Source organism: Gopherus evgoodei, chromosome 2 (genome assembly GCF_007399415.2).
Source record: "Gopherus evgoodei ecotype Sinaloan lineage chromosome 2, rGopEvg1_v1.p, whole genome shotgun sequence".
Classification (NCBI taxonomy): Eukaryota; Metazoa; Chordata; order Testudines; family Testudinidae; genus Gopherus; species Gopherus evgoodei.
Window position 1 is genome coordinate 280,860,662 of NC_044323.1, and position 23,108 is coordinate 280,883,769.

Sequence of the window (23,108 nt, forward strand, 5' to 3'; positions counted from 1 at the left end):
AGAGCCTAGAAGATAGCATCCTGTCTGGCAAGAACTCACTTATCAATAGACACAGCTGGAAAACCCTTATGTCTGTATAGATGTAGTTGTGAAATCCTCACTTCTGTATTGTTTTGTATGTTTATTTGCATGTTCTCTGTCTGGTTCTATAATAGTTTCTGTCTGCTGTATAATTAATTTTGGGTGTAAACCAATTAAGATGCTGGGGTATAATTGGTTAAATAACTATGTTACAATATGTTAGGATTGGTTAGTTAAATTTCAGTAAAATGATTGGTTAAGGTATAGCTAAGCAAAATGCAGGTTTTACTATATAGTCTGCAGTCAATCAGGAGGCGGGGGGGAGAAATGGGAACAGAGACCGGGGATGGGGGAATTAAAATCATGTCTTGCTAAAGGGGAAGATGGGAACAGGGACACAGGCAAGGCTCTGTGGTGTCAGAGCTGGGAAGGGGGACACTGAGGAAGGAAACTAGAATCGTGCTTGCTGGAAGTTCACCTCAATAAACATCGAATTGTTTGCACCTTTGGACTTCGGGTATTGTTGCTGTCTGTTCATGGGAGAAGGACCAGGGAAGTAAGAGAGTGAAGGAATAAGCCCCCTAACAATATATCCTTCACTTCTTCTGTTAGAGCTATAGTTGTTATATAAGCTAATTATCTGACTTCACAGGTGATTGTCCTTAATACTTAAGCTAAATTAATCCTCCTGACCCCAGAGGAACAGGTTGGAAATGGTCTTTCCTGTACTTTCCCAAAGAGAGAAAATAGGGGAGAGGAATATATAGTGAAAGTAGAGAGAGGAAGAGATCATAAAGTTGAAAGAGATTAAAAAAAATGAAACAGACAACACATGGAACACATGGAATTGGAAGGAAGAGCTCAGTGGTTTGAGCATTGGCCTGCTAAACCCAGAGTTGTGAGCTCAGTCCTTGAGGGGGCCACTTAGGGATCTGGGGCAAAATCAGTATTTGGTTCTGCTAGTGAAGGCAGAGGGCTGGACTGATGACCTTTCAGAGTCCCTTCCGGTATTATGAGATAGGTAAGAGAATGTTGTTGCTACCTGGCAGTTATCATTGAAGATAAAGAGGTACAGATGTAAAAACAACTGTAAGAATTGTTTTTATGGAAACGGTCAGTATGTGAGTGACAGTAAACACCCCTCCTGATCAGCACTCTTCCCTTTCACTAACATGCTCTATGTAGATTGAGATATCTCCTTAAACTGTGGAAGTTTAGATACATTGCTGTCTTGTCATACTGGGATTTTGATAGACTGAAGGCCCTCTACTGACTGGAAGGATGGTGCCTTTAATACAAAAGAAAAAGTAGGAAAAATAAGATTTAAAAAATATCTGTAGAGGAATACCAAGAAATCTTTACTTTCTTTGATTTGTCTTCAAAAATATACTTCTGAAATAAGGGGAGAATATTAGGGTGATGTGCCTTACACCTGTCTGACATTTTATTTTTTTTCTTTTCAGTTTTTGTAATATGGGCTTAAATAAAAGCATATAAAAGTTTAGGCCAAGGTAAATATGACACACAGTGTGCATCTGTATGGATCTCTTCTCCATTTGCTTTCAGGTATGTTTTAATCGCCATGGAGGCACTGGACCAACTTTTAATGGCTTGCCATTCTCAAAGCATTAAACCATTTGTGGAAAGTTTCCTTCAGATGGTGGCCAAGCTTCTAGAGTCAGGGGAACCAAAGCTGCAAGTTCTTGGAACCAATTCTGTGAGTAAACAGTTTGCTAACCCAAATCTGAGTCAAGTTCATAGAAGATTGGAGGGGGTGAGAGATTGTCATGCCAGATGTTCAGTTGGTGTTCAATCAAAGGAAAAACATTAATGAAAGCCTGAGACTGCATGTAGTTAGTGCCTGTATGACTCATGTGAATGTATCTATAAGCAGCTTAACTGTCAAAATAATCCTTATCTTTGGATATTTATCCTACTAAAAGTATAAAATGATTTTCATAGTAAAAGTTGGAGGTGAATGCCTTACTCATGAATGCAACTAATTTTATTTGGTCTTTTCCACTTTATAAGGTCCATCCAGTCTTCCTCTGTTTTCACAGTAGATTCTGCTTAATAGCAATCACAATATTAACAGCCTTCATTTAATAGTAACATATCGTTGTGAACAGCTCCCAATCTCTTGACTTCAATGTTAATGGGATTCGGATATTGGCAGCAGTCATGCAACTTAAATCTCTTTTTGGAAGAAAGTCCCTGGCTGCAGTGCTTTTGCAGTGCTTGTTGTATTAATTTAGATGGAATAAATGGGCTAAAGGTGTTAAAAATAATCATGTCACCGTCCAGTGTTAAACAATATCCAGGGTTTGGCATACAGAGACCTCAGCTTACTTATTACCATGGCAAATACACTATTAAAAATCCTTTGTACCTTTATTAAAGATACAGAAAAGAAGGAAAAATAGTTAAAGCATTTGAAATATAAAATATTAAATAATGCTTTCATTTTAACAAATCCTTTGTTTTCTTTCCCTTTCACTGGAGAGTTTTAGAAAGAAAAACTCGCTTGATTGATAAGTATCAAAGATGGTGTTAATTGTCCTTTTGGGAAAAGAGAAGTTTAAGATTGGTTGAAGCTGTTGTTGCTACTGTTGTGAAAGTCTGATTCCATTTCGTGCCAGCTGGTGGTTGGGTTAAGCTGGAGTTTGTGGGGGGGTGGTATTCTCTGGAACTTTTTTCCTCTGGCCTGGTCTGGTCAGGACATTTCTCAGGATTAGGATGATGAAGGCCCAACGTCACAGTATATGGTGGGGTTGGCAGCCATGATGGTGAAGCTTACTTCTGTAGCCTCCCTTCTGTTCTTGTTTCTGTATTTTCTTTCCTCCTAAGTCTTTCTTTATGGTGTCAAAGTTAGAATCAGGGCTCACAATTTGTCAGACCACTCTGTTTTATTAGCACAGCGCTCTGCCAATAACACCCAGATAATGTGAGTAGCCATGCAAGACCCAAACAGTCTTATTTATACAGATAAAAGAGCGGGAATTAGATGAAGGGACAAAGAAAGCAAAACAGTAAAATTCACCTGGGGCACCGTGTGCATATCCTACTTCCTTGCTAACTCTTATCGATCTAAGGCTAATACTTCACCAATTGCCCTTAAACGGTGCAATTGTTCTATGTTAATGTCTGTATTCCTGACATCTGGATTGCAGCATTCCAGCAATTTTGCTTAAAGGTACAGACAGCATTTCTTTAATCCTTTCTGTTTTCACAATATAATTCATTATACTTTCACAATGGACTCAAAAAGGGTGTGTGATTGGTGAAATAGCCCATCCCCTCTTCATTTTATCCCCCAGTTAGGCCTAATATCCAACACACCAGTTTTTGCTTCTTAATTTCTAGGCTTTTACCAAGAATGATTTCAACATAGTACGTACTATGTACTATAGTAAATACGTCCTAGAATATTCAAGGAGCTGGCTGAGGCGGTATCTGAGCTGTTAGTGATTATCTTTGAAAAATTCATGGAAGATGGGCAAATATAGTACCCATCTATTAAAAATGGAATAAGGACAACATGGGGAATTAAACACCAATCATCTTAACTTCAGTACCCGGAAAGATAATGGAGCAAATAATTAAGCAATCCGTTTACAGACACCTAGAAGATAATAAGGTGATAAGTAACTGTCAGCATGGATCTTCAAGAACAAATCATGTCAAACCAACCTAACAGCTTTTTTGACAAGGTAACAAGCCTTGTGGATAGGATGGAAGCAGATGTGGTATATCTTGATTTTAGTAAGTCTCTTGATACTTTCTCACATGACCTTGTCATAAACAAACTAGGGAATACAGCCTAGGTGACGCTATTATAAGGTGAGTGCGTAATTGGTTGGAAAACCATTCCCAGAGAGTAGTTATCAGTGGTTCACAGCCAAGGGCATATTAAGTGGGGTCTCACAGGGATCAGTTCTGGGTCCAGTTCTTTTCAATATCTTCCTCAATGATTCAGATAATTGCATAGAGAGTACACTTACAAAGTTTGTGGACAATATCAAGCCAAGAGGGGTTGCAAGTGCTTTGGAAGATGGGATTAAAATTCAAAATGATCCAGACAAACTGGAGAAATGGTCTGACATAAATCGAATGAAATTCAATAAGGACAAATGCCAAGTACTGTACTTCGGAAGGAACAATCAGTTGCACACATACAAAATGGGAAATGACTGCCTGGGAAGGAGTACTGCAGAAAGGAATCTGGGGATCATAGTGGATCACAAGCTAAATATGAGTCAAGAGTGTAATACTGTTGCAAAAAAAAACAGCAAACAACATTCTGGGATGTATTAGCAGGAATGTAAAAGCACTACAGAGAAAACATAATACAAACAATACTGGTGTGTGTCCCATTCCTAGCCCTTATCCAATATGCCATGAGAAATCTGACCGGAGGTATCAAAGTTCCTACAGCTGGAGCGGAGCTGGGAAAGCACAGCCTCCTCTCCACAGAGCTAGCAGATCCAACAACTCTGGTGCGCTCCAAGCAGGAGAGCATTTGCTACATCGAGCTGCCATGATCAGCTGGGAAGATGCGATGTGAGCTGTCCATGCCAAGCAAACAGGAAGTGGAATTAAAAAAATTCCTGAGCCTTGGAAGTGGGAGGGGTTGAAGCCTGTATACCTGGATGCAGGGCAGTAGAGTACAAACTGCTGACCAGAGCAGTCAGAATGGATATTGTGGGACACCTTTTGGAGGCCTTTTAGAGTGACATAACCAAGTGCAGTGTCTGACATTGATGCAAAAAGCTCTGCATCTCTTGTCAAGGTGGTTTTATTTTGTTGGCAAAGCAGAAGAGTTTTTTTCTGTGGAAGGAGCATTGTAGAGTCTACACATCTACTGTTTTGTTGACGAAAGCTGACTTTTGTTGACAAAACAGTGTAACATAGACAAGGCCTTAATAAGATCCAGCAAGCTCCTCCATTCTCTTTTAAAACTTGTGGAAGTAAGTTATCTGAGCCTGCTGGTTTAAAAGTGTCTGATTGGAGTCGTTGCTGTTTATCATCCTCCTGAGCTGCTATTGGAATGGAAAGTGCTTTGTAATAATATTTTTTTCCAAATACAGAACAGAAATATTTATTGAACACTTCCTCCTTTTCTACATTATTTACAATTCTACCATGTCCTTCTAGTGTAATTGACTAATACCATTGTTAGGATTATTTTTGTCCCTAATACTTAAACTCCTTATTGTCCTTAACTCTGCTTGTCATAGATTTGTGTCCTAATGTATCTCTTATCAATTTCCCCTAATTCTTCGCCTTATTTTTATTCAGCACTATCAACTTTCCCTTTCTTCCATTTACTGTTTGTTTTCATTGCTGCCTTCACTGCCCCTCTAATCCAGATAAGTTTGCTTGCTTGATGTGTTTGTTTATTTGTTTTAAATCTTTCTCAATGATTGCACTGTGGCTTTTTGGGCATTTACTAAAATGTTCTTAGACAATTCCCATTCACATTTTTCTGTTAAAATTTGTTCTTTCAATTGATTTTGCTCATAATTGTTTTCAGCTTTGTGAATTTGGCTATCTTTAAGCATCAGGTATTGTGGCAGAGCTCCTTCTCCGCCTCGGTTGTTTCTGGGCTTCCTCTTAGTGGCGGGCTGGGGGATTCCTCTCTCCCTGGGAATTTCCCCATGCCCCTGGGTTTACTGCCCCCACATTGTCTGGGCAGGAGTTGCTCCCGGCCTCCCTGACGGGAGGGGGAGAGAAGCCTCTTAGTCTCTGGTAACTACTCTGGGTGTAGTGGCAGCAGGCCAAGAGCCCAGTTTAGTCACTCCCCTCTGGCGGGGTCTCTTCTCCCCAAACCAGCCTGAAAGGGCTGTAGTCCCTGCTGGGCAGAGTTTCCCCTGCTCTTCACATCTATCTATGAGGTCGGTCTCCATCGTTTCAGTATCTGCACTGTCCAGCTCTCCAGTAGCATGTCCGTTCCCCACAACTCCTGTTGCGTGCACCTATCTGACTGGAGGAGAGGCTTTTAACAGGTTCTGGCAGGCCCTTGATTGACCCCACGTGTCCTAATTAATGTGGAGTAACCCTTGTTCAATTACCAGGGGAAAAGGGACCTGTTTATCCTGGGGCTAATATACCGGCCTTCTATACTTACCTGGCAGGGGAGATACCATCATCACAAAGGTAGTTTTTCCAGGCTGAGGCTTATCCATTGCACTGAGTGTGCTGACCCCTTTAATTTCCACAACTGAGGGAGTGGGGGACTGTGTCCGCGCTTTCCTACAGCTGTTTGGCCTAACTCCGTCACCATATATATTACTTATTTGGACTTTATTCTATTTGCACATTACAGATATAATAAAATCATTATCACTCATAGTCTTCTCTTTTCCAAACTAAGCAAACCCAATTCCTTCAGCCTTCCTTCATAGGTCATGTTCTCAAGACCTTTAATCATTCTTGTTGCTCTTCTCTGGACCCTCTCCAATTTCTCCACATCTTTCTTGAAATGCGGTGCCCAGAACTGGACACAATATTCCAGGTGAGGCCTAACCAGCGCAGAGTAAAGTGGAAGAATGACTTCTCGTGTCTTGTTTACAACACACCTGTTAATGCATCCCAGAATCATGTTTGCTTTTTTTGCAACAGTATCACGCTGTTGACTCATATTAAGCTTGTGGTCCACTATGACCCCTAGATCTCTTTCTGCCATACTCCTTCCTAGACAGTCTCTTCCCATTCTGTATGTGTGAAACTGATTGTTCCTTCCTAAGTGGAGCACTTTGCATTTATCTTTATTGAACTTCATCCTGTTTACCTCAGACCATTTCTCCAATTTGTCCAGATCATTTTGAATTTTGACCCTGTCCTCCAGAGCAGTTGCAATCCCTCCCAGTTTGGTATCGTCCGCAAACTTAATAAGCGTACTTCTATGCCAACATCTAAATCGTTGATGAAGATATTGAACAGAACCGGTCCCAAAACAGACCCCTGCGGAACCCCACTTGTTATACCGTTCCAGCAGGATTGGGAGCCATTAACAACTACTCTCTGAGTACGGTTATCCAGCCAGTTATGCACCCACCTTATAGTAGCCCCATCTAAATTGTACTTTCCTAGCTTATCTATAAGAATATCATGCGAAACTGTATCAAATGCCTTACTAAAGTCTAGGTATATCACATCCACCGCTTCTCCCTATCCACAAGGCTCGTTATCCTATCAAAGAACGTTATCAGATTAGTTTGACACGATTTGTTCTTTACAAATCCATGCTGGCTATTCCCTATCACCTTACCACCTTCCAAGTGTTTGCAGATGATTTCTTTGATTACCTGCTCCATTATCTTCCCTGGCACAGAAGTTAAACTAACTGGTCTGTAGTTTCCTGGGTTGAATGCAAGTTCTGGAATTAGAAAATTGTCAACTACAGTATTTAGAAATTCCAAATATCTCTACATATATCACTGAAATTGAAATCCCCCATGAACATGCAGCTATTTTTCCCTGTACACATTCTAGATAGGTGCTTAAGGAACCAGTTATCCTGTTCCCTAGTGTTTGGTGGCCTGTAGCAGATAAAGCACGAGACTGAGTACTTGTTTGTATCTGTTAGGACACTGATCTGTAAGCATACAAGATCACTTTCTCCTGAGCTGTCAGTGACTTGGAAACAGGTAATGTAATTTTTGACTTAGAATAGCCACTTTTCCATTTTCTCACTTGATCCTTCCTAAATAGACTATAAAAAATCAATTGATTTTTAGCATATCAGTCATGAAAATCATCCCACCAGGTTTCAGTAATGCTAGCTAGATCAAATTTATGCTAATAAATAAGCAATTCGAGTTCATCTTGTTTGTTACCTAGGGTCTGAGCATTAATGTATAAGCAATTCAAATAATTTCTTCTCTTCACAACCTCTAGTTTCCCGATTAATTTTATTGTCATCATGATTTTGTGCTCTGAGTGCTCATTTGTGCCTTCTTTTCATCCTCCCCTTTTGGTGTTGGGTTAACACCAGTCTGTTCTTTTGGAAACTGGTTCCTCTTTCACTGAGGGCATATCTGCACTACAAACTTAAGCCGGTTTTATGTAAGACAGCATCAAGCCTCCGTATTAAATTGATCTTGTATGTCCACACCATGCTTATTGTGTTGGTGGCGTGCATCCTCATTAGCAGCACTTGCATTAATGCACAGACCAGTTCACCATGGGTGGCTGTCCCACAGTACAACTAACCGCAGGATGTTTTGGGAAGGGCTTGCAGCTCCTCATGGGACTGAAACATTGTTGCAGGGGGGAATGGGAATATGTCTTCGGCATCCCATGAGGCGTTGCGAGCCCTTCCCAAAACATCCTGCAGTTAGTTGTAATGTGAGATGGCTACCCATAATTGACTCCCTCCCTCCCAATATCAACAGCAAACAGCCCATGTTTTTTTGCGCCTTTTTCTGAAAACCTGCCTTACCAGCACATGCACCATAGCCTGAGAAGCATGGAGTCTGCTCAGCCGTGCACTCTTGTTGTGAGCATTACTAACACTGTGTGCCTTATCCTGCAGTATTTCCAGTGCAGAGACAGGAGCCATCACATGGAACATTGTGATGTCATGCAAGCAGCCTACTGCAAGCCATAGAATGAAACAATTCCCAGTTGCTGCTGGCAGTCGTGCATCAGCTGAACACAGTGGAGTGCCATTTCTGGTCCCGAGAAACCAGCACAGACTGGTTGGACCGCATCGTTATGCAGCTATTGGATGACGAGCACTGGCTGCAGAACTTTTGAATGTAGAAGGCCACTTTCCAGGAACTTTGTGCAGAGGTTTCCCCAGCCCTGTAGTGCAGCAACTGTAAAATGAGAGCTGCTCTGACAGTAGAGAAGCGAGTGGTGGTTGCTCTGTGCAAGCTTGCAACACCAGACTGTGAATTTGGAGTTGGTAAATCCACTGTGGGAGCTGTTATGATCCAAGTGGGCCAGGGTCATTAATCAACTTCTGCTAAGAAAGGTAGTGACTCTGGACAACTTGTAGGACATAGTGGATGGTTTTGCTGTGATGGGGTTCCCTAACTGTGGTGGGGCGATAGATGGCATGCATATTCCTATCTTGGCACCAGACCACTTTGCCAAAGAGTACATAAACTGTAAGGGATACTTTTCAATGATGATGCAAGCGCTGGTGGATCACAAGGGGTGTTTCACTGACATCAGCATGGAATGGTCAGGAAAAGTGCAAAACATGTGCATCTTTAGGAACAGAGGTCTGTTCAGAAAGCTGCAAGCAAGAACTTCCTTTCCAGACCACAAAATAACCACTGATCATGTTGAAATGCCAGTCGTGATCCTGAGAGACCCAGCCTACCCCTTGCTCCCATGGCTATGAAGCTGTAACCAGCCACCTGGATAGCAGTAAGAAGCGGTTCAACAATAGGCTGACCAAGTGCAGTATGGTGAGGGACTGTGCCTCTGGATGTTTAAAGGGTCACTGGTGCGGTTTACTTTCTAGGATAGACCTCAGTGAGATCAATATCCCCATTGTTATTGCTGCATGCTGTGTGCTGCATTTTATCAATGAGGCAAGGGGAGAGAAGTTTCCACAGGCATGGGGCATGGAGGCAGATAGTTTGGCAGCTAATTTTAAGCAACCAGATACCAGGGCAGTAAGAGCACAGCAAAGAGCTCTTCATCTCTGGGAGGCTTTGAAAACGCTTTTCAGTAATGAGCCATAGTAATGTGTGCCAGTTATCTGCATTCTGCCTTCCCTTACCATCCCCTCCGTTGCATCAGTTTTCCTGTTCCCAACCCAAACCTCCATGAGTAAAATAAATGAAGAGCCTTTCTATCTCAAAGTATTTACTTTTATTGTATACACACAAAGAAACTGAAAGAGCAGAGAAATAAGTTAACCTTGGGCAAACTGGCTGATAAAATTGGGAGGGGAGAAACCAAGTAAGTCAGATTGTTTTTCAAAAGCATGGGTAGCATCAAAGGTCAAGGATGGGCTCCATTTGTTCTCTGTATCCTCCCCTAGGGTTGAGTGGAAGGGATACTGAATTCCCCCCTCCCTCCTGTACCGTTTGGGGTAGGGGTTTTTTTGAACAGGGTAATGCTTGCAGGCAGTTCTGCAAGGCCTCCAGATGGAGTCCTGCCCAATATGTTTTTCTTGAAGTTCATCCAGATATCTCAACATGTTTGATTGGTCCTTCATAATCCACAGCATCTCTTCCTGTGTGGCATGGTCCTGGGACGCTCCCCTGATCTCCATGTCCAGTTTCTCGGAAAGTGAAATCCTCTAGGCTCTGGGCTACGTCTCAGCTGTCCTTGAAGCATTCATTATCTTGTGTGACACAGTTCTGTCCTTGACTCCGTGGGTTCTGCATTTCGTGACGGAGTTTTGCTAGCCTCAGAGGCTTACTGTGACCCTCCACGTAGCCCTTCTCTCTCTAGAGGCAAGAGTCACAGCTTACTGAGCCATTTTCATCATAAGCCAACAACAGAGGTGAGGAGAAGCAATCCTCCCTCACACAGTCTCTGTTGTCTCCCGGTGTCAAACCTTAGTCCCAGATTTGGACCTTAGCGTCCAAAATATGGGGGTTAGCATGAAAACCTCCAAGCTTAGTTACCAGCTTGGACCTGGTACTTGCTGCCACCACCCAAAAAATTAGTGTTTTGGGGCACTCTGGTCCCCCTGAAAAACCTTCCCTGGGGACCCCAAGACCCAAATCCCTTGAGTCTCACAACAAAGGGAAATAATCCTTTTTCCCTTCCCCCCTCCAGGTGCTCCTGGAGAGATACACAGACATAAGCTCTGTGAATCCAAACAGAGTGACTCCCCCTCTCCGTTCCCAGTCCTGGAAACAAAAGCACTTTCCTCTTCACCCAGAGGGAATGCAAAATCAGGCTAGCAAATCCAACACACACAGATCTCCCCCTGATTTCTTCCTCCCACCAATTCCCTGGTGAGTACAGACTCAATTTCTCTGAAGTAAAGAAAAACTCCAACAGGTCTTAAAAGAAAGCTTTATATAAAAAAGAAAGAAAAATACATACAAATGGTCTCTCTGTATTAAGGTGACAAAATACAGGGTTAATTGCTTAAAAGAAATATGAATAAACAGCCTTATTCAAAAAGAATAAAATCAAAGCACTTCAGCACTTATATTCATGCAAATACCAAAGAAAAGAAACCATATAACTTACTATCTGATCTCTTTGTCCTTACACTTAGAAACAGAAGATTAGAAAGCAGAAACTACTTCTCCAAAGCTCAGAGAAAGCAGGCAGACAGAAAACAAAGACCTCAGACACAAAATTCCCTCCACCTAAAGTTGAAAAAATCCGGTTTCCTGATTGGTCCTCTGGTCAGGTGCTTCAGGTGAAAGAGACATTAACCCTTAGCTATCTGTTTATGACACCCGGTCTCAGTGATTAATCAGGGAGGGGAAGGGGGAGCCCGGGCCCACCCTCTACTCTGGGCTCCAGCCCAGGGACCCTAAAATTAGCAGCTATGGTAGCTGACTTTTTGGAAATAGGACGTGTACAATTCCCTGGGCCACTTCCCCAGCAGCCCCCACTCAATATCTCCTTCACCGTTACCTCAGGGCCTCCTTCTTTACACCTGATATGAATTCGTATTGCTTCATTCCTCCAACAGAGCAGCTCCCCCCTATAGCTCCTGACACCCGTGCCTCACTGACTAACTGGGAGGCTTTTAACTAGTTCCAGCCAGCCCTTGATTGGCTTCAGGTGTCTCAATCAATCTAACTATCTCCACTGCCTTCTAGAAGGATATTAATTGGCCCCAGGTGTCTTGATTAACCTGGAGCAACTGCCATTTGGTTACCATGGTACCAGGGGTTTGTTTAGCTTGGGGCTAACATACCTGTTCCTCACTATTTTACTGTAGCCATCTGGCCTTGCCCCATCACACTTGCTGAGCGTGTCATCCGGTGTCCTCTTTTTCTGCCTTTTGATCTGCGACAACCTCTCTCCCGGTTTGGAGGATGCACCGTAGGACAAGCTTTTGGCTATAAGGCATGCAAAGCACAAGGCAACCATTGTTAGCTCTATGCTGGTTCTGGTGCAAGGTTGGTATTTAAAAAAAACAAACACTCCCCTTATCACAGTCCAGTGTAAGCCAGAACATAATCAGAATATCTAGCTATTCAATGGGTCGGTTTCCTATATGACATGGGCGACGAGCCTTGTGCTGTAACTTGTGGGAAATTCAGGTTGAGGGCACAAGTGAACAGGTAAACAATGCCCCCTCCCGCTAGGAACATGGATGTTGCTTGAGAGCCAGTCCCAGTGTTAAGACTCACAAACTGCTGTCTCTCGGGCTGTTCCATAGGGTGGGGGATGTCCCTGCCTGCAGGTATATGGGATCTTGGGGAGCAATTATCACACAGGTGGGGTGCAAAATAAACTTTATTAAGAAAATGCAAAACAGGGAAAATTTAATAGTGAGGGGTATGGGGTTTGTTAAGGTAGGCAATTGGGGAGGGAGTTCTTTTAGTATAGTATAGGGGGTTTCAATAGTGGGGTACAATACAGTGGGGTACAATACAGTTGGTAACCAACTAACACTGAAGTATAAATGTAACAGGTAGCTAACAATTTCTAGGTAAAGGGTGTGTCACAGCAGCATATAACCAACTAACAGTTATGGGTAAAATGTGTTAAATAACCAACAACTCTAGGTAAAAATGTGTCACAGTGGTGTAAATATAAAATGTGAGGTGTGTGAGAGAGAAAAAGGGTAACCAATGGGGTTTTATGCTAGACTTCAGTAATACAATTGAGGTTTGGCAGCAGTAGGAGCGGGGTGAACACGTGGGGGAAGGGATTAAAAGAGAGAGAGAGAGAGAGAGAGAAAGGCAGTGGTAGAGGAATGAGGTTGGGATGGGGGAAGAGGAGCACGTGGTGGAGCAGAAACCAAAGATAGAGGCGCTACAGAGGGAGATTTAAACTCAGGGAGACACAGAGAGCAGACAGGCTGCAAGTTTAAATAGCAAAGAGACTGCAATGAGTGACTGGGGAGCTCGGGGGGGGGATTGGGGCAGTGGGAAGACAAATTCAAATAGTAAAAACCTTATCTATCCCCTAACTTAATCAAACTTATATAAAATGACAAGCAGCTACAGAATACAACCAGGCAATGATTTTCTAAACTTATCTTAACCAACAATTAGGTAACACAACAAATATCACAGAAACTTACAAGCTCTACAATCTTAACACACTATGACTTATTAAATTAAAAAAAAAAACAAGACCTATGGTGCACCTTATGCTATGGGGAGGTTACAGAGGGCAGAGTGGTATGTACCCAGGACCCAGCTCCCAAGGAAGCCAAGGGATGGTGGCTACAGCGGTGGATACAGCTGAAAGCAGAGAGCCCCAAGGCAAAGCCCACAGGAGCAGAGTTTAGCAGTGGCAAAGAGCCCTGTAGTTTAAGAGAGGTTTTAAGGCACAGACCAAGGTTTAGCTTGAGTCTGTGTGCTGGGGAAACAGAGCCAGCAGCTAAAATAATAAAATAAAAGTATAGAAAGTTTTACAGAGGGATTCTTACCAGTCCCCAAGGCAGCAGCAAAGGCAGAAGCAGCAGCAACATCAGAAGAGGCAAGGAGGGTTCGGTACAGTCTCAATAATCAGGAGATCTCTCAGGTAGCAATTCGTTCTTTGTGGGTTTTTTTTTCAAAAACGGGGGTACGCTCAAAAATAAAACGAGAGCGGAGAAAGGACCCCCCAGGACCCCTGGCTGATCAGACCAGGCAGCAATGCAGGAACCTTTCTGAGGTGTGTTTCAAAAATGTCTGGTTTTAAAGGCAAACTTGGGCAGTTTCCCACCAGTAATCCTGACAGGCTCCCTCTGTCACAGGGGAGGGGGCACAGGGGAAAACTGAAGGTAAGCCCAGAGACATGCCTGGACATAGTCCTGTGCAATAGGTGACTCAAGAGCACATGAGACTATGACTCATGCCCAGGATCTTAAAACCACAGTAGGCCTTGCAGCTCTGGACATTGCCTACCCTACACCAAGCCCAGGTTCAACGAGGTGATAACAGGACTAACCCTTTGAAAAGGGCAGTGGTCCCACTTAGCATGCAGCACAAGTGGCCATCCCTTTGAGAAGGGCAATGGCTCTTGTTAAACAACTTAAGGGGCCCTCCCTTTGAGAAGGGCAGTGGCCCTGGTAAACAACTTAACAGCCAGGGAAGGGCGGCCACAGGAGAACAGAAAACAAAATGGAGTCTGGGGAAACAAAATGGAATAGGGGAATAGCTGTAACGGACAGGGGATAACACAGGAAGCCTTCTTCCCCCCTTTCCTTAATGCTCAAACTGGGTGTTGTGACCCCCTAAGGGGTCGCAAGGTTATTATGTGGGGGGAGGGGTTGCAAGCTCTCCACCCCTAAATCCTGCTTCGCCTCCAGGATTTACAATAGTCTTAAGTGTTTTTTAATTTATGCGGGGGATCGCACTCAGAGGCATCCTGTGGGAAAGGGGTCACCAGTACAAAAGTTTGAGAGCCACTGTCTTAGTAGATGTCAGTCCCTGCCAACCAAAGCAATGGCACGTTAGGCAAAGTGTGGTTGGGATCCAGAATTCACCAGGAGAGGGGAGAGGTGGCTCACATGCTCCACTGTTTGTGGTCTTAACACTTGTAATGAAAACTTCCCCTGTTTTCTCTAGGTGACCTTATGTGATAGTTTCCAGAGGGAGCAAGGGATCAGATGCTGCAAGCATCTGGGTACAGACCTGGTCCTTATGCTGTGTACCAGAATGATGCCAGCAGAGTTAATAGTGGAGTGGTGTAGGGAAGTGTCCTACCGTGGTAGAAGAAATAAGGCAGTCCTCCCCAGAAACCTGCAAAGAATTGCAGGGTACCTTCATGAAAGTTTCGTAGAGATCTCCAGGGAGGATTCCGGGCCATCCCTGTGCACATAAACAGTGCTCCCCGGGAAAGACTATCTGCGTAGCTGGAGCAGCAACTTCGAAACAGATAGCCAATGCACCTCATTTTTTGTTCAGATTAAACATAAAATGTAATAGCATGTAAGCCCTATAGTTTGTTTGGAAATGTATACTCACCAGTATCACACTTGGTCACCATGCTGTCCTGAGACTGGCTGGGCTCTGGGGTTAATAACAGGTCCTGGCTGTCAGGGAGAATGGATCTACCACTCACCTGTCTCCCGTCTTCCTCCAAAATGTCCCCCTTGTTGTTGCCTGTGGTGGCCCAGGATTCATATTCCTGGGAGATGTCCACAATGTGTTTGGGGAAGGAGTCGTGGGGTCACTGCTGAGAATCGCGATGTCCAGAGCAGTCACAGAAGAGCATTGTGGGACACCTCCTGTAGGCCATTTGAGTCAAACCACACAAAGCTGTGTCTATGCTACCTCTCTGTTGACCCATCGATATCAAATTAAGTGCTCTGCCACTTGAAGAGGTGGAGTAATGAAATGCTGTTATAAGCGACTTATGTCAGCAGAAGGACCTGGTAGTGTAGATGCATATATTATTATGTCTATTTAAGGCGGCTTCCATCGACCCAAGTTTGTAGTGTAGACGAGGCCTGAGAAAGAAAGATCAAATGATATATCCCCCTCTTCTGTTCCCATAGAAGGTGGATCATGCACCACAAAACCAAAAGCCTTTTACAAGAATTGATCTGGACAAATCACTTGAATAGGCTCTGAAGATGTTTGAACGTTTGTGAACATGTTAAAATTAGGTCCTCCTGTTTTCCTCTTTCCTGAACTTCATGGTTCATTACACTGTAGAGGATTGATTTATCTAAAAAAGCCATTTTGCAGACAACCTAATTAATCACACTGCCACATAATTAGCAATGCTGTGAAACAAGCAATAGGACAGCAGGTATCTGAAGCCTATTCCTGAAGCCCTTAGAGAGGAAAGCTTTAAAAAAAATTATGAAGTAGTGTGTCAAGAGAAAATGTTGCTGTGTTGCTTATGTTCTACAATGAGTGTCTGTGGGCTGTTCTCCTTCAGACAAATGAGTGGCAATAGACCTTAGAACATTGGTTTGATTGTTAGTCACTTTCTTACCATGTGACAATCCCGTGTATTCTGTTTCCAGGAAGAACACTTTTGTTCTCAGGTTTTAGAGCCAGCTTTTTCAGTGATGCTTAGAATATAGTCTTAAGATATCTGCTAAATTTAAACTGGAACAACAGCTCTCAATGGGTAAAATGATGGCAGTGAGGTTGTTGGATACAGAACTGATGTTGCAGAGGAAACAGGAGAAAGAGATGCAAGGGCAAAGGAAGATAATGAATGGTAACAGTTTCATATATCTCCCTCAAATACAGAGCTCTCACCTTTAAGTTCGTACAGTGCCCCTGAATTAAAAAAAAACCAAAATATCATGGTAGTGACTGCTGCAGATTCCACATGGCTTTTCCAGTCATATCTGGATGACCTGTTGATACAGGCCAGTTCTAAAATTAAGGGACCATGATGGAAGGGATGCTCTAGATCAAGGGTAGGCAAGCTATGGCAAGGGTGCTGAAGGCAGCACGCTAGCCGATTTTCAGGGGCACTCACACTGTCCGGGCCCTGACCTCCAGTCCGGGGGCTCTGCATTTTAATTTAATTTTAAATAAAGCTTCTTAAACATTTTAAAAACCTTATTTACTTTGCATACAACAATAGTTCAGTTATATATTACAGAGTTATAGAAAGAGACCTTCTAAAAATGTTAAAATATATTACTGGCATGCAAAACCTTAAATTAGAGTGAATAAATGAAGACTCAGCAAAGCACTTCTGAAAGCTTGCCGACCCCTGCTCTAGATCAGTGTTTCTCAACTTTTTGATACCAGGTACCAACTTGCTGCCTTCCTAAACTGTGTCAGGGAGATCTCAGGGATTGTTGCCAGTCCATGGACTGGTCGTTGAAAAAGGCAAGGGGGAAGAGAGAGCTCAGTGGTTTGCACATTGGCTTGCTAAACCCAGGGTTGTGAGTTCCATCCCCAAGGGGGCCATTTAGGGATCTGGGGCAAAAATCTGTCTGGGGATTGGTCCTGCTTTGAGCAGGGTGTTGAACTAGATGACCTCCTGATGTTCCTTCCAGTCCTGATATTCTATGATTTTATGAAATACTGCTCTAGACTGTGCTTGGTGATTTGTAAAGAAGTGTTAACTTATCTTCAGGTTTGGCTCATTTTGGGACTTTGAGATAAGAATATAAGAATGGCCACATTGGGTCAGACCAAAAGTCCATCTAGATGCTAAAAAGATACTAATTTCTTGTCAGAGATACAGTTTGAATTCTTAGATGTGGCATCCAGAGCTTTTTTCTGTGGTCTGAACTATTCCATTCCTTTTTTCAACCAATATTTTTGTGTAAGCAACTAAATTTGTGGGGGTCAGTTATCTCCCGAGGCTTCTTCAGCAACTCTCTCTTGTGCAGAAGCCATACAAATATCATCTGGATCACATCACTCACATGTTCTTTTGAATCAAGAACTCTTCATTGCTGTAGAAGATGTTGATTTTTATAGCCAGTGATTGTATAGCAGGGGTTGGCAACCTCTGGCACGCAGCTCACCAGGGTAAGCCCTTAGCGGGCCGGGCCAGTTTATTTACCTGCTGCATCTGCAGGTTTGGCTGATCGTGGCTCCCACTGGCCGTGGTTTGCCGCTTCAGGCCAATGAGGGTGGCAGGAAGCCACGGCCAGCACATCCCTCGGCCCGCGCCACTTCCCGCAACCCCCATTGGCCTGGAGCAGTGAACTGCGGTCAGTGGGAGCCGCGAGCGGCCGAACCTGTGGACATGGCAGGTAAACAAACTGGCCAGGCCCGCCAGGATGCTTACCCTGGCGAGTTGCATGCCAGAGGTTGTTGACCCCTATTGTACAGCATTGTAAAGGATATAAACATAATCAACATTTCTACTCAGTGGGACTACTAATCCATTTGATAGTTTAGTGTTTAAAAGTTGCAGATAACATTAGGTAACATTCAGCATTATCCTGTATCATTTATGGACTTTTTTTACTTTTATAATGTTCAGAGCATTTTGTGCAAACCATGCGGCATTATGGAAATTCTGCTAAAAGTTTGAATTTTTGTAAATTGAATGCTGCTTGTTAATTTCTGTTTCAAATGCCACAGAGCAATAGGAGATGCCATTATTTGGTACATAGTTTAGATAGACTGTTCAACCTGGCAAGCAGCTTTGTAGGGTTGTTTGATGGGTAGATGCCTCCTCCACCCCACCCCACCCCCGGAATGTTATGATGCAACACTTTGTTTCAATTTTAAATGTTCGGGCACCACAAGGTGTGCTCTTCATTCAGTTTCATTTAGATCACTTTGAAATAATGCAGCTGCTAATGGAACAGCTTTTGAAAATAAAATGTACTGCAATTTAACCCTTTTGTTTTGTTTTGTTTTTAATTAGGATAAAACAGTGTTGCCAACTCTCGTGGATTTTTTTTGTGGTGAATCTTATGACATTTGATATATTTTTAAACCCCTACTAGTTGGAATCAAGAGATGGTCTGACAATCTCAGCTTTCATTTTAATTTTGTTCTAACCTTCATTCTTACAGAGAAAAGGTTAGAAATTTGAAGCCAGTGCACCCTAAAGCCACAGACTTAACCAGACTGCAGATAAAAAGAACCCAGCATTTATTACTTTGGCTTAAAACTCATGGCTCTTTTGTATCATGTGTTTTTGGGGCTGGACACATGTTTACATGCTCGAGACTGGCAATACTGATTTCACAGGGTTGGAGAGGAAGAGTCCTCTAGGATCTCCCATGAATGCTCACTCTTTCAAAGGAAATATTTGTGACTGTCCTTCCTCTAGCTGTTGAGGGTTAAAGCAGTTCCTTCTACAGCCTGCCAGTGGTGCTCCCTGTGACCCAAAGTGAATCACCTGCAGCAACATGAGGTCACTCCTTCCCTCCCACCTCCAGGCTCTGATTTCATGGCCTACACAATGCTTTTGGCCTCTGCTGGCCTGGAGAACAGGCTTATGAACAAAACTGATCACTTTTGTATAGCTTGTTGACCTACCATTAGATTGCAAGGCCAGCTGTCTTGGTCTTCACAGATTTTATAAGATGATGAAAAATTACATCAGAACACTTTAAAAAAAATCCATTAGCTAAGCACATGAATCCAAAATGAGCAAAAATCACTTAGGGTCTATAGTTTTCTGAGCTGGGCTGATATTTTTCTGGAGCAAATTAGGGCAAGGCATATTTACTCTCCTCTTTCTCTTCCCATCCCCCCCCCCCCCAGCTACATGTTTCCTTTTTGTTTTACTAGATTACCAAATAAACCAGGATAAATTATTAATTCTGCTCTTATTGTGCAGATATTCTACACTGCATTGCAACATGAGGATTATTTTTTCTGTTCAATTTTTAAATATTCAACTTTGTAAACATTAAACAGCCTTTTTGAAAGTTCTGGAATTAAAAACTAAAAACCCTTCTAGTTCTCTTTTTTGGAAACTTTTGTTACAAAGAATTTTCTAACCAAGCTTTTTTTTTTTTTTTCCTTTTGTCCTCTAGTTTGTCAAATTTGCCAACATTGAGGAAGACACCCCTTCATATCACAGACGCTATGATTTTTTCGTTTCTCGATTTAGTGCCATGTGTCATTCCTGTCACAGTGATCCAGAAACACGAACTGAGTAAGTACCAGTTTATATTGTATTGCTATGTACTCTGTTCAAAACTAAAGCGGAAGTGAAGTACAATAGTTATAACATTCGGTGATCATTCAAGGAACTAACATTACAACCTGCGCATTATTTCAGGAAAATACGCCTCGTACTGCAAGTCTTACTCATTTAAAACTCCCAGTGTAGTTAAGTTGTACCTGAAAAAGGGCTGCAAGATTGCACCAAATATATTAAGGGACATAGGGCCGAGACTACAACCATATGAGTCACATGAGAAGTCAGGCCTCACGATTGAGGTATTGATTAATTGATACTTTAGTCGGGAGGTCAGAGGGACCCCTGTTGATGCATCTACTGCTTCAAAGGGGATCCCTGCTGCTACTCTAGGTTGGGGAAGAAGAGGGCCCCATGCTGCTGCTGCCTCTGCTTCTCTGGAAGGGAATTGGGTAGACCTCTGCCACTGTATTTCCAAGAGAGAGGTGAAGCTGTTTGAGGAATGGAGGAGGGGATGGGAAAATATTGTGGTTCTCCTAGGGCACCAGGTTCCCTTTCAGACCTGAGTAGTAGGCTTCTAATAAGTCTTCACTTACAAAGGAAATATTTAGTTTGTATAAGTAATCAAAATCCTTTACTACGACAATAGTGCAAAAAATATATTATGGTACAAAATAAACTGTTCAAGCTTAGCTGAATTTTCAGTAGTGAACTTCCAAACAGTTACCTTTAGTCAGTTTATCTAAAGTATAAACATCATGGTGATGAATTTTGTATGTTAAAACGTAAATAGACACAGGAATAGATTTGCCAGCTTAACATAACATTTTCTACTTTATTTGGTAGGATCACTGTTAGTCCATTTTGTGTAGTGGGAGTGTAAGCTGTGGTTAAGGATGGCATTTTGTATATAAATTAGTGTAATTTAAGGGCCAGCATGTCAGTAGTATAAAAACACTTTAATTCATAAAATGTCAGTATATTGCACCATGGGCTTGGTTTTTAGTATTACATAAACACTACGATTTTTGGTCTTTAGCTCCCTCTAGTGAAGTGTTCTCATTTGTTATGTAAACTACATGTACACTTTATTGAAACTACTCAAACATATTAGAATTTGTGAGAATTTTTTTTAACAGAATGATTTATAACTCCACTATATTGTTACCCTTTTTCACACTGTTAGGAGAATGATGTGCTACTGGTGCTGTTGTCTGGGGCTTCCTTGTGCTTTCTCTCTCAGGTTCTCTGGTCTTTGTTTCTTTCACAGATACATGGCTTTCATAAAACAATAGCCAGCTAAGCCTCTTGCCCACATGTTCCTTTGTTTTGGGCAGTGGTGTGCCTGTTTTGGAGTGGGAGGTCACAGCTGCTTCAGCTACCAGGTTCTGTAAGGGACCGTAATGGCCTCTACATTTATTCTGAATGAAAGATGGTGGTTGCACCCACCAGCAAGGTTCATCCTAACCTGTAACAATACTGATTTTTTTTTCTGCTTTCATGTATTAGATTGTTCAGATTGCCTTCAACAGTAAAAACCCAAATTGTTGTTAAATATTTATATTAGTCAGCATTGGGTGGAGGCCTACTCTGTTAGGTGTAGTACAAAAGACACTTTCTTTGCTCTGAGGAGTTTATAATGTAAGAAATAATTGAAATATTCATCTGAAAGCTGTATATTTTTATTAAGGAAAGCATACTCACAATGCATCTTCATGGGACAACATGAAGCTTCAGTGGTTGTATGGTCATTAAAAATAACACTTAGGGCACTTTTTACTTAGAACTCAAAGTGCTCTATGAATTGTAAAGATTAGCATATGGTCTTAGTTTCCTGGACAAGGTCATAAATCAACCTGGACAAGGTCATAAAGCATGCTGATCATAGAGATGCGGTTGGAACACGACTCTGGTAATTTACAATCTTGTTCCTCACACCGGCAGGGATAGGTCCTGGCCTTAAACTAGAGTGTGTCCTAATACAATTGTCATAAGGCTGCAGACTTTGACAAATCATCCAGTAGTTCCAAATATCTAGTCTTTTGGGGACAAAACTAAGATGCAGAAGGATTTCAAGGTTAACATGCATCTGATGTGCTTACAATATTTAGATGTAGATCCAACCCCTCTTTTGGAGTATTGGAAGTGACCACTTCTAGTGGAAGCTGAGCCATTCTCCTGTGCAGGAATTATGCCAGAAGATGGAGGATTCACGTTCCTTCGGCACAGCAAAAGCCCCAGCTTCACAGGGGTTTCCTGCACAACAGTGATAGTAAGGATATGAGAGCTGGGCCTGTGGTGCTGCTGTACAGATCCACTGGCCTTTTTCCTCCCACATAGTGCTGGAATAAGTAGCTCTTCTCCCACTGTGATCAGAAGGAAAGTATACCTTCCTCCCGGTGTTCAGGGGCAGGATTATGGTCTTAAATAATTTGCATTTTTTATGTCTAAGTTTCCTGTCAGCCTGAAGTAATTCTGAATTGATCCAATTCAGTTTACATTATCATTGTGAAAGAGGCTTCCCTAAAGGCTAGGATTTTTTTTTAATGAAAACTTAAATTCTGCAGAACCCCACTTTCCAGGACAAGTTCCTACTCATGTTGGCAAATGAACTAGCAAATTTTTCAGGACATTAAACAGACTTGTATAACTCAGATTCTCAGGTTCCAAATTGATTCTAAGGGTCAGATTGAAAGTGCCTGTCTGTACAGAAATCTTAAAATTGGTTATCATCACTTCCTTCATAAAAAAATTAGATAATCATAGGAGTTAATGCAAAAGTTGCCATTGGGATGGACAGTGAAGTCACTCAAGATGAACAAATCTTCACTATGTAAGTACCTTTTGATAGGGGTGATTATTGGTATAATCATTACATGAGCAAAACTTGATTGTACACCAAAGATGTATAATTGAGAATTAAATGAACATTCTTGATTAAAGTCATGCTACTTTCCTATGAAGAATAATAAACATCTCACTTCAAAAATGTTAATATTATGATTGACATTATGTGACTGAAATTATTTCTGTGATGGAATATTAAAATGCAGTTCACTTTAACTGTAATTTCTAGACTTCTTAAAATTGGAATTACAAGACTACACTATACATCTACTAAAGTAATAAACCTGCATTTCTCTAGCTATTTGAAGTGCATCTCAATCACTTACACATGTTGTCTCTACCTCTTACATTAACCAATTAAAGCAGTCTTGCATGAACTCCTAGAAACAGATTTAGTTCCTGGTACCAAATCCTATTTAGAACTACAATAGATTATTCAGAATCGTAGCTCTCTTATTTTCCTTTAACTGTGTGCCTAGTGAATAAAGTGCCATTTATGAAGTAAAGCTTGGAATAGTTTAGTTTAGTTTAGCAATGTGACTAACAGTTAGCTTAGAGAAGTAAGAATCAAGGCCAGTGACCATATTCCTTTGTGCTGAAATTAAGAT

At 42.1% G+C, this 23,108-nt stretch overlaps 1 protein-coding gene and 1 pseudogene across 4 annotated transcripts in view; both read left to right on the forward strand.

Moving 5' to 3' along the window:
- EFR3A (EFR3 homolog A) overlaps positions 1-23,108 on the forward strand; it is a 174,594-nt gene that overhangs the window by 72,575 nt on the left and 78,911 nt on the right. For all 4 annotated transcript variants that reach the window (XM_030553839.1, XM_030553840.1, XM_030553841.1 and 1 more), the window contains 2 exons: positions 1,588-1,738; positions 19,547-19,668. In XM_030553839.1, the coding sequence (XP_030409699.1) occupies positions 1,588-1,738; positions 19,547-19,668 (273 nt within the window). The remainder of the gene's footprint in view (positions 1-1,587; positions 1,739-19,546; positions 19,669-23,108) is intronic.
- On the forward strand, positions 6,141-6,278 carry LOC115647343 (annotated as a pseudogene).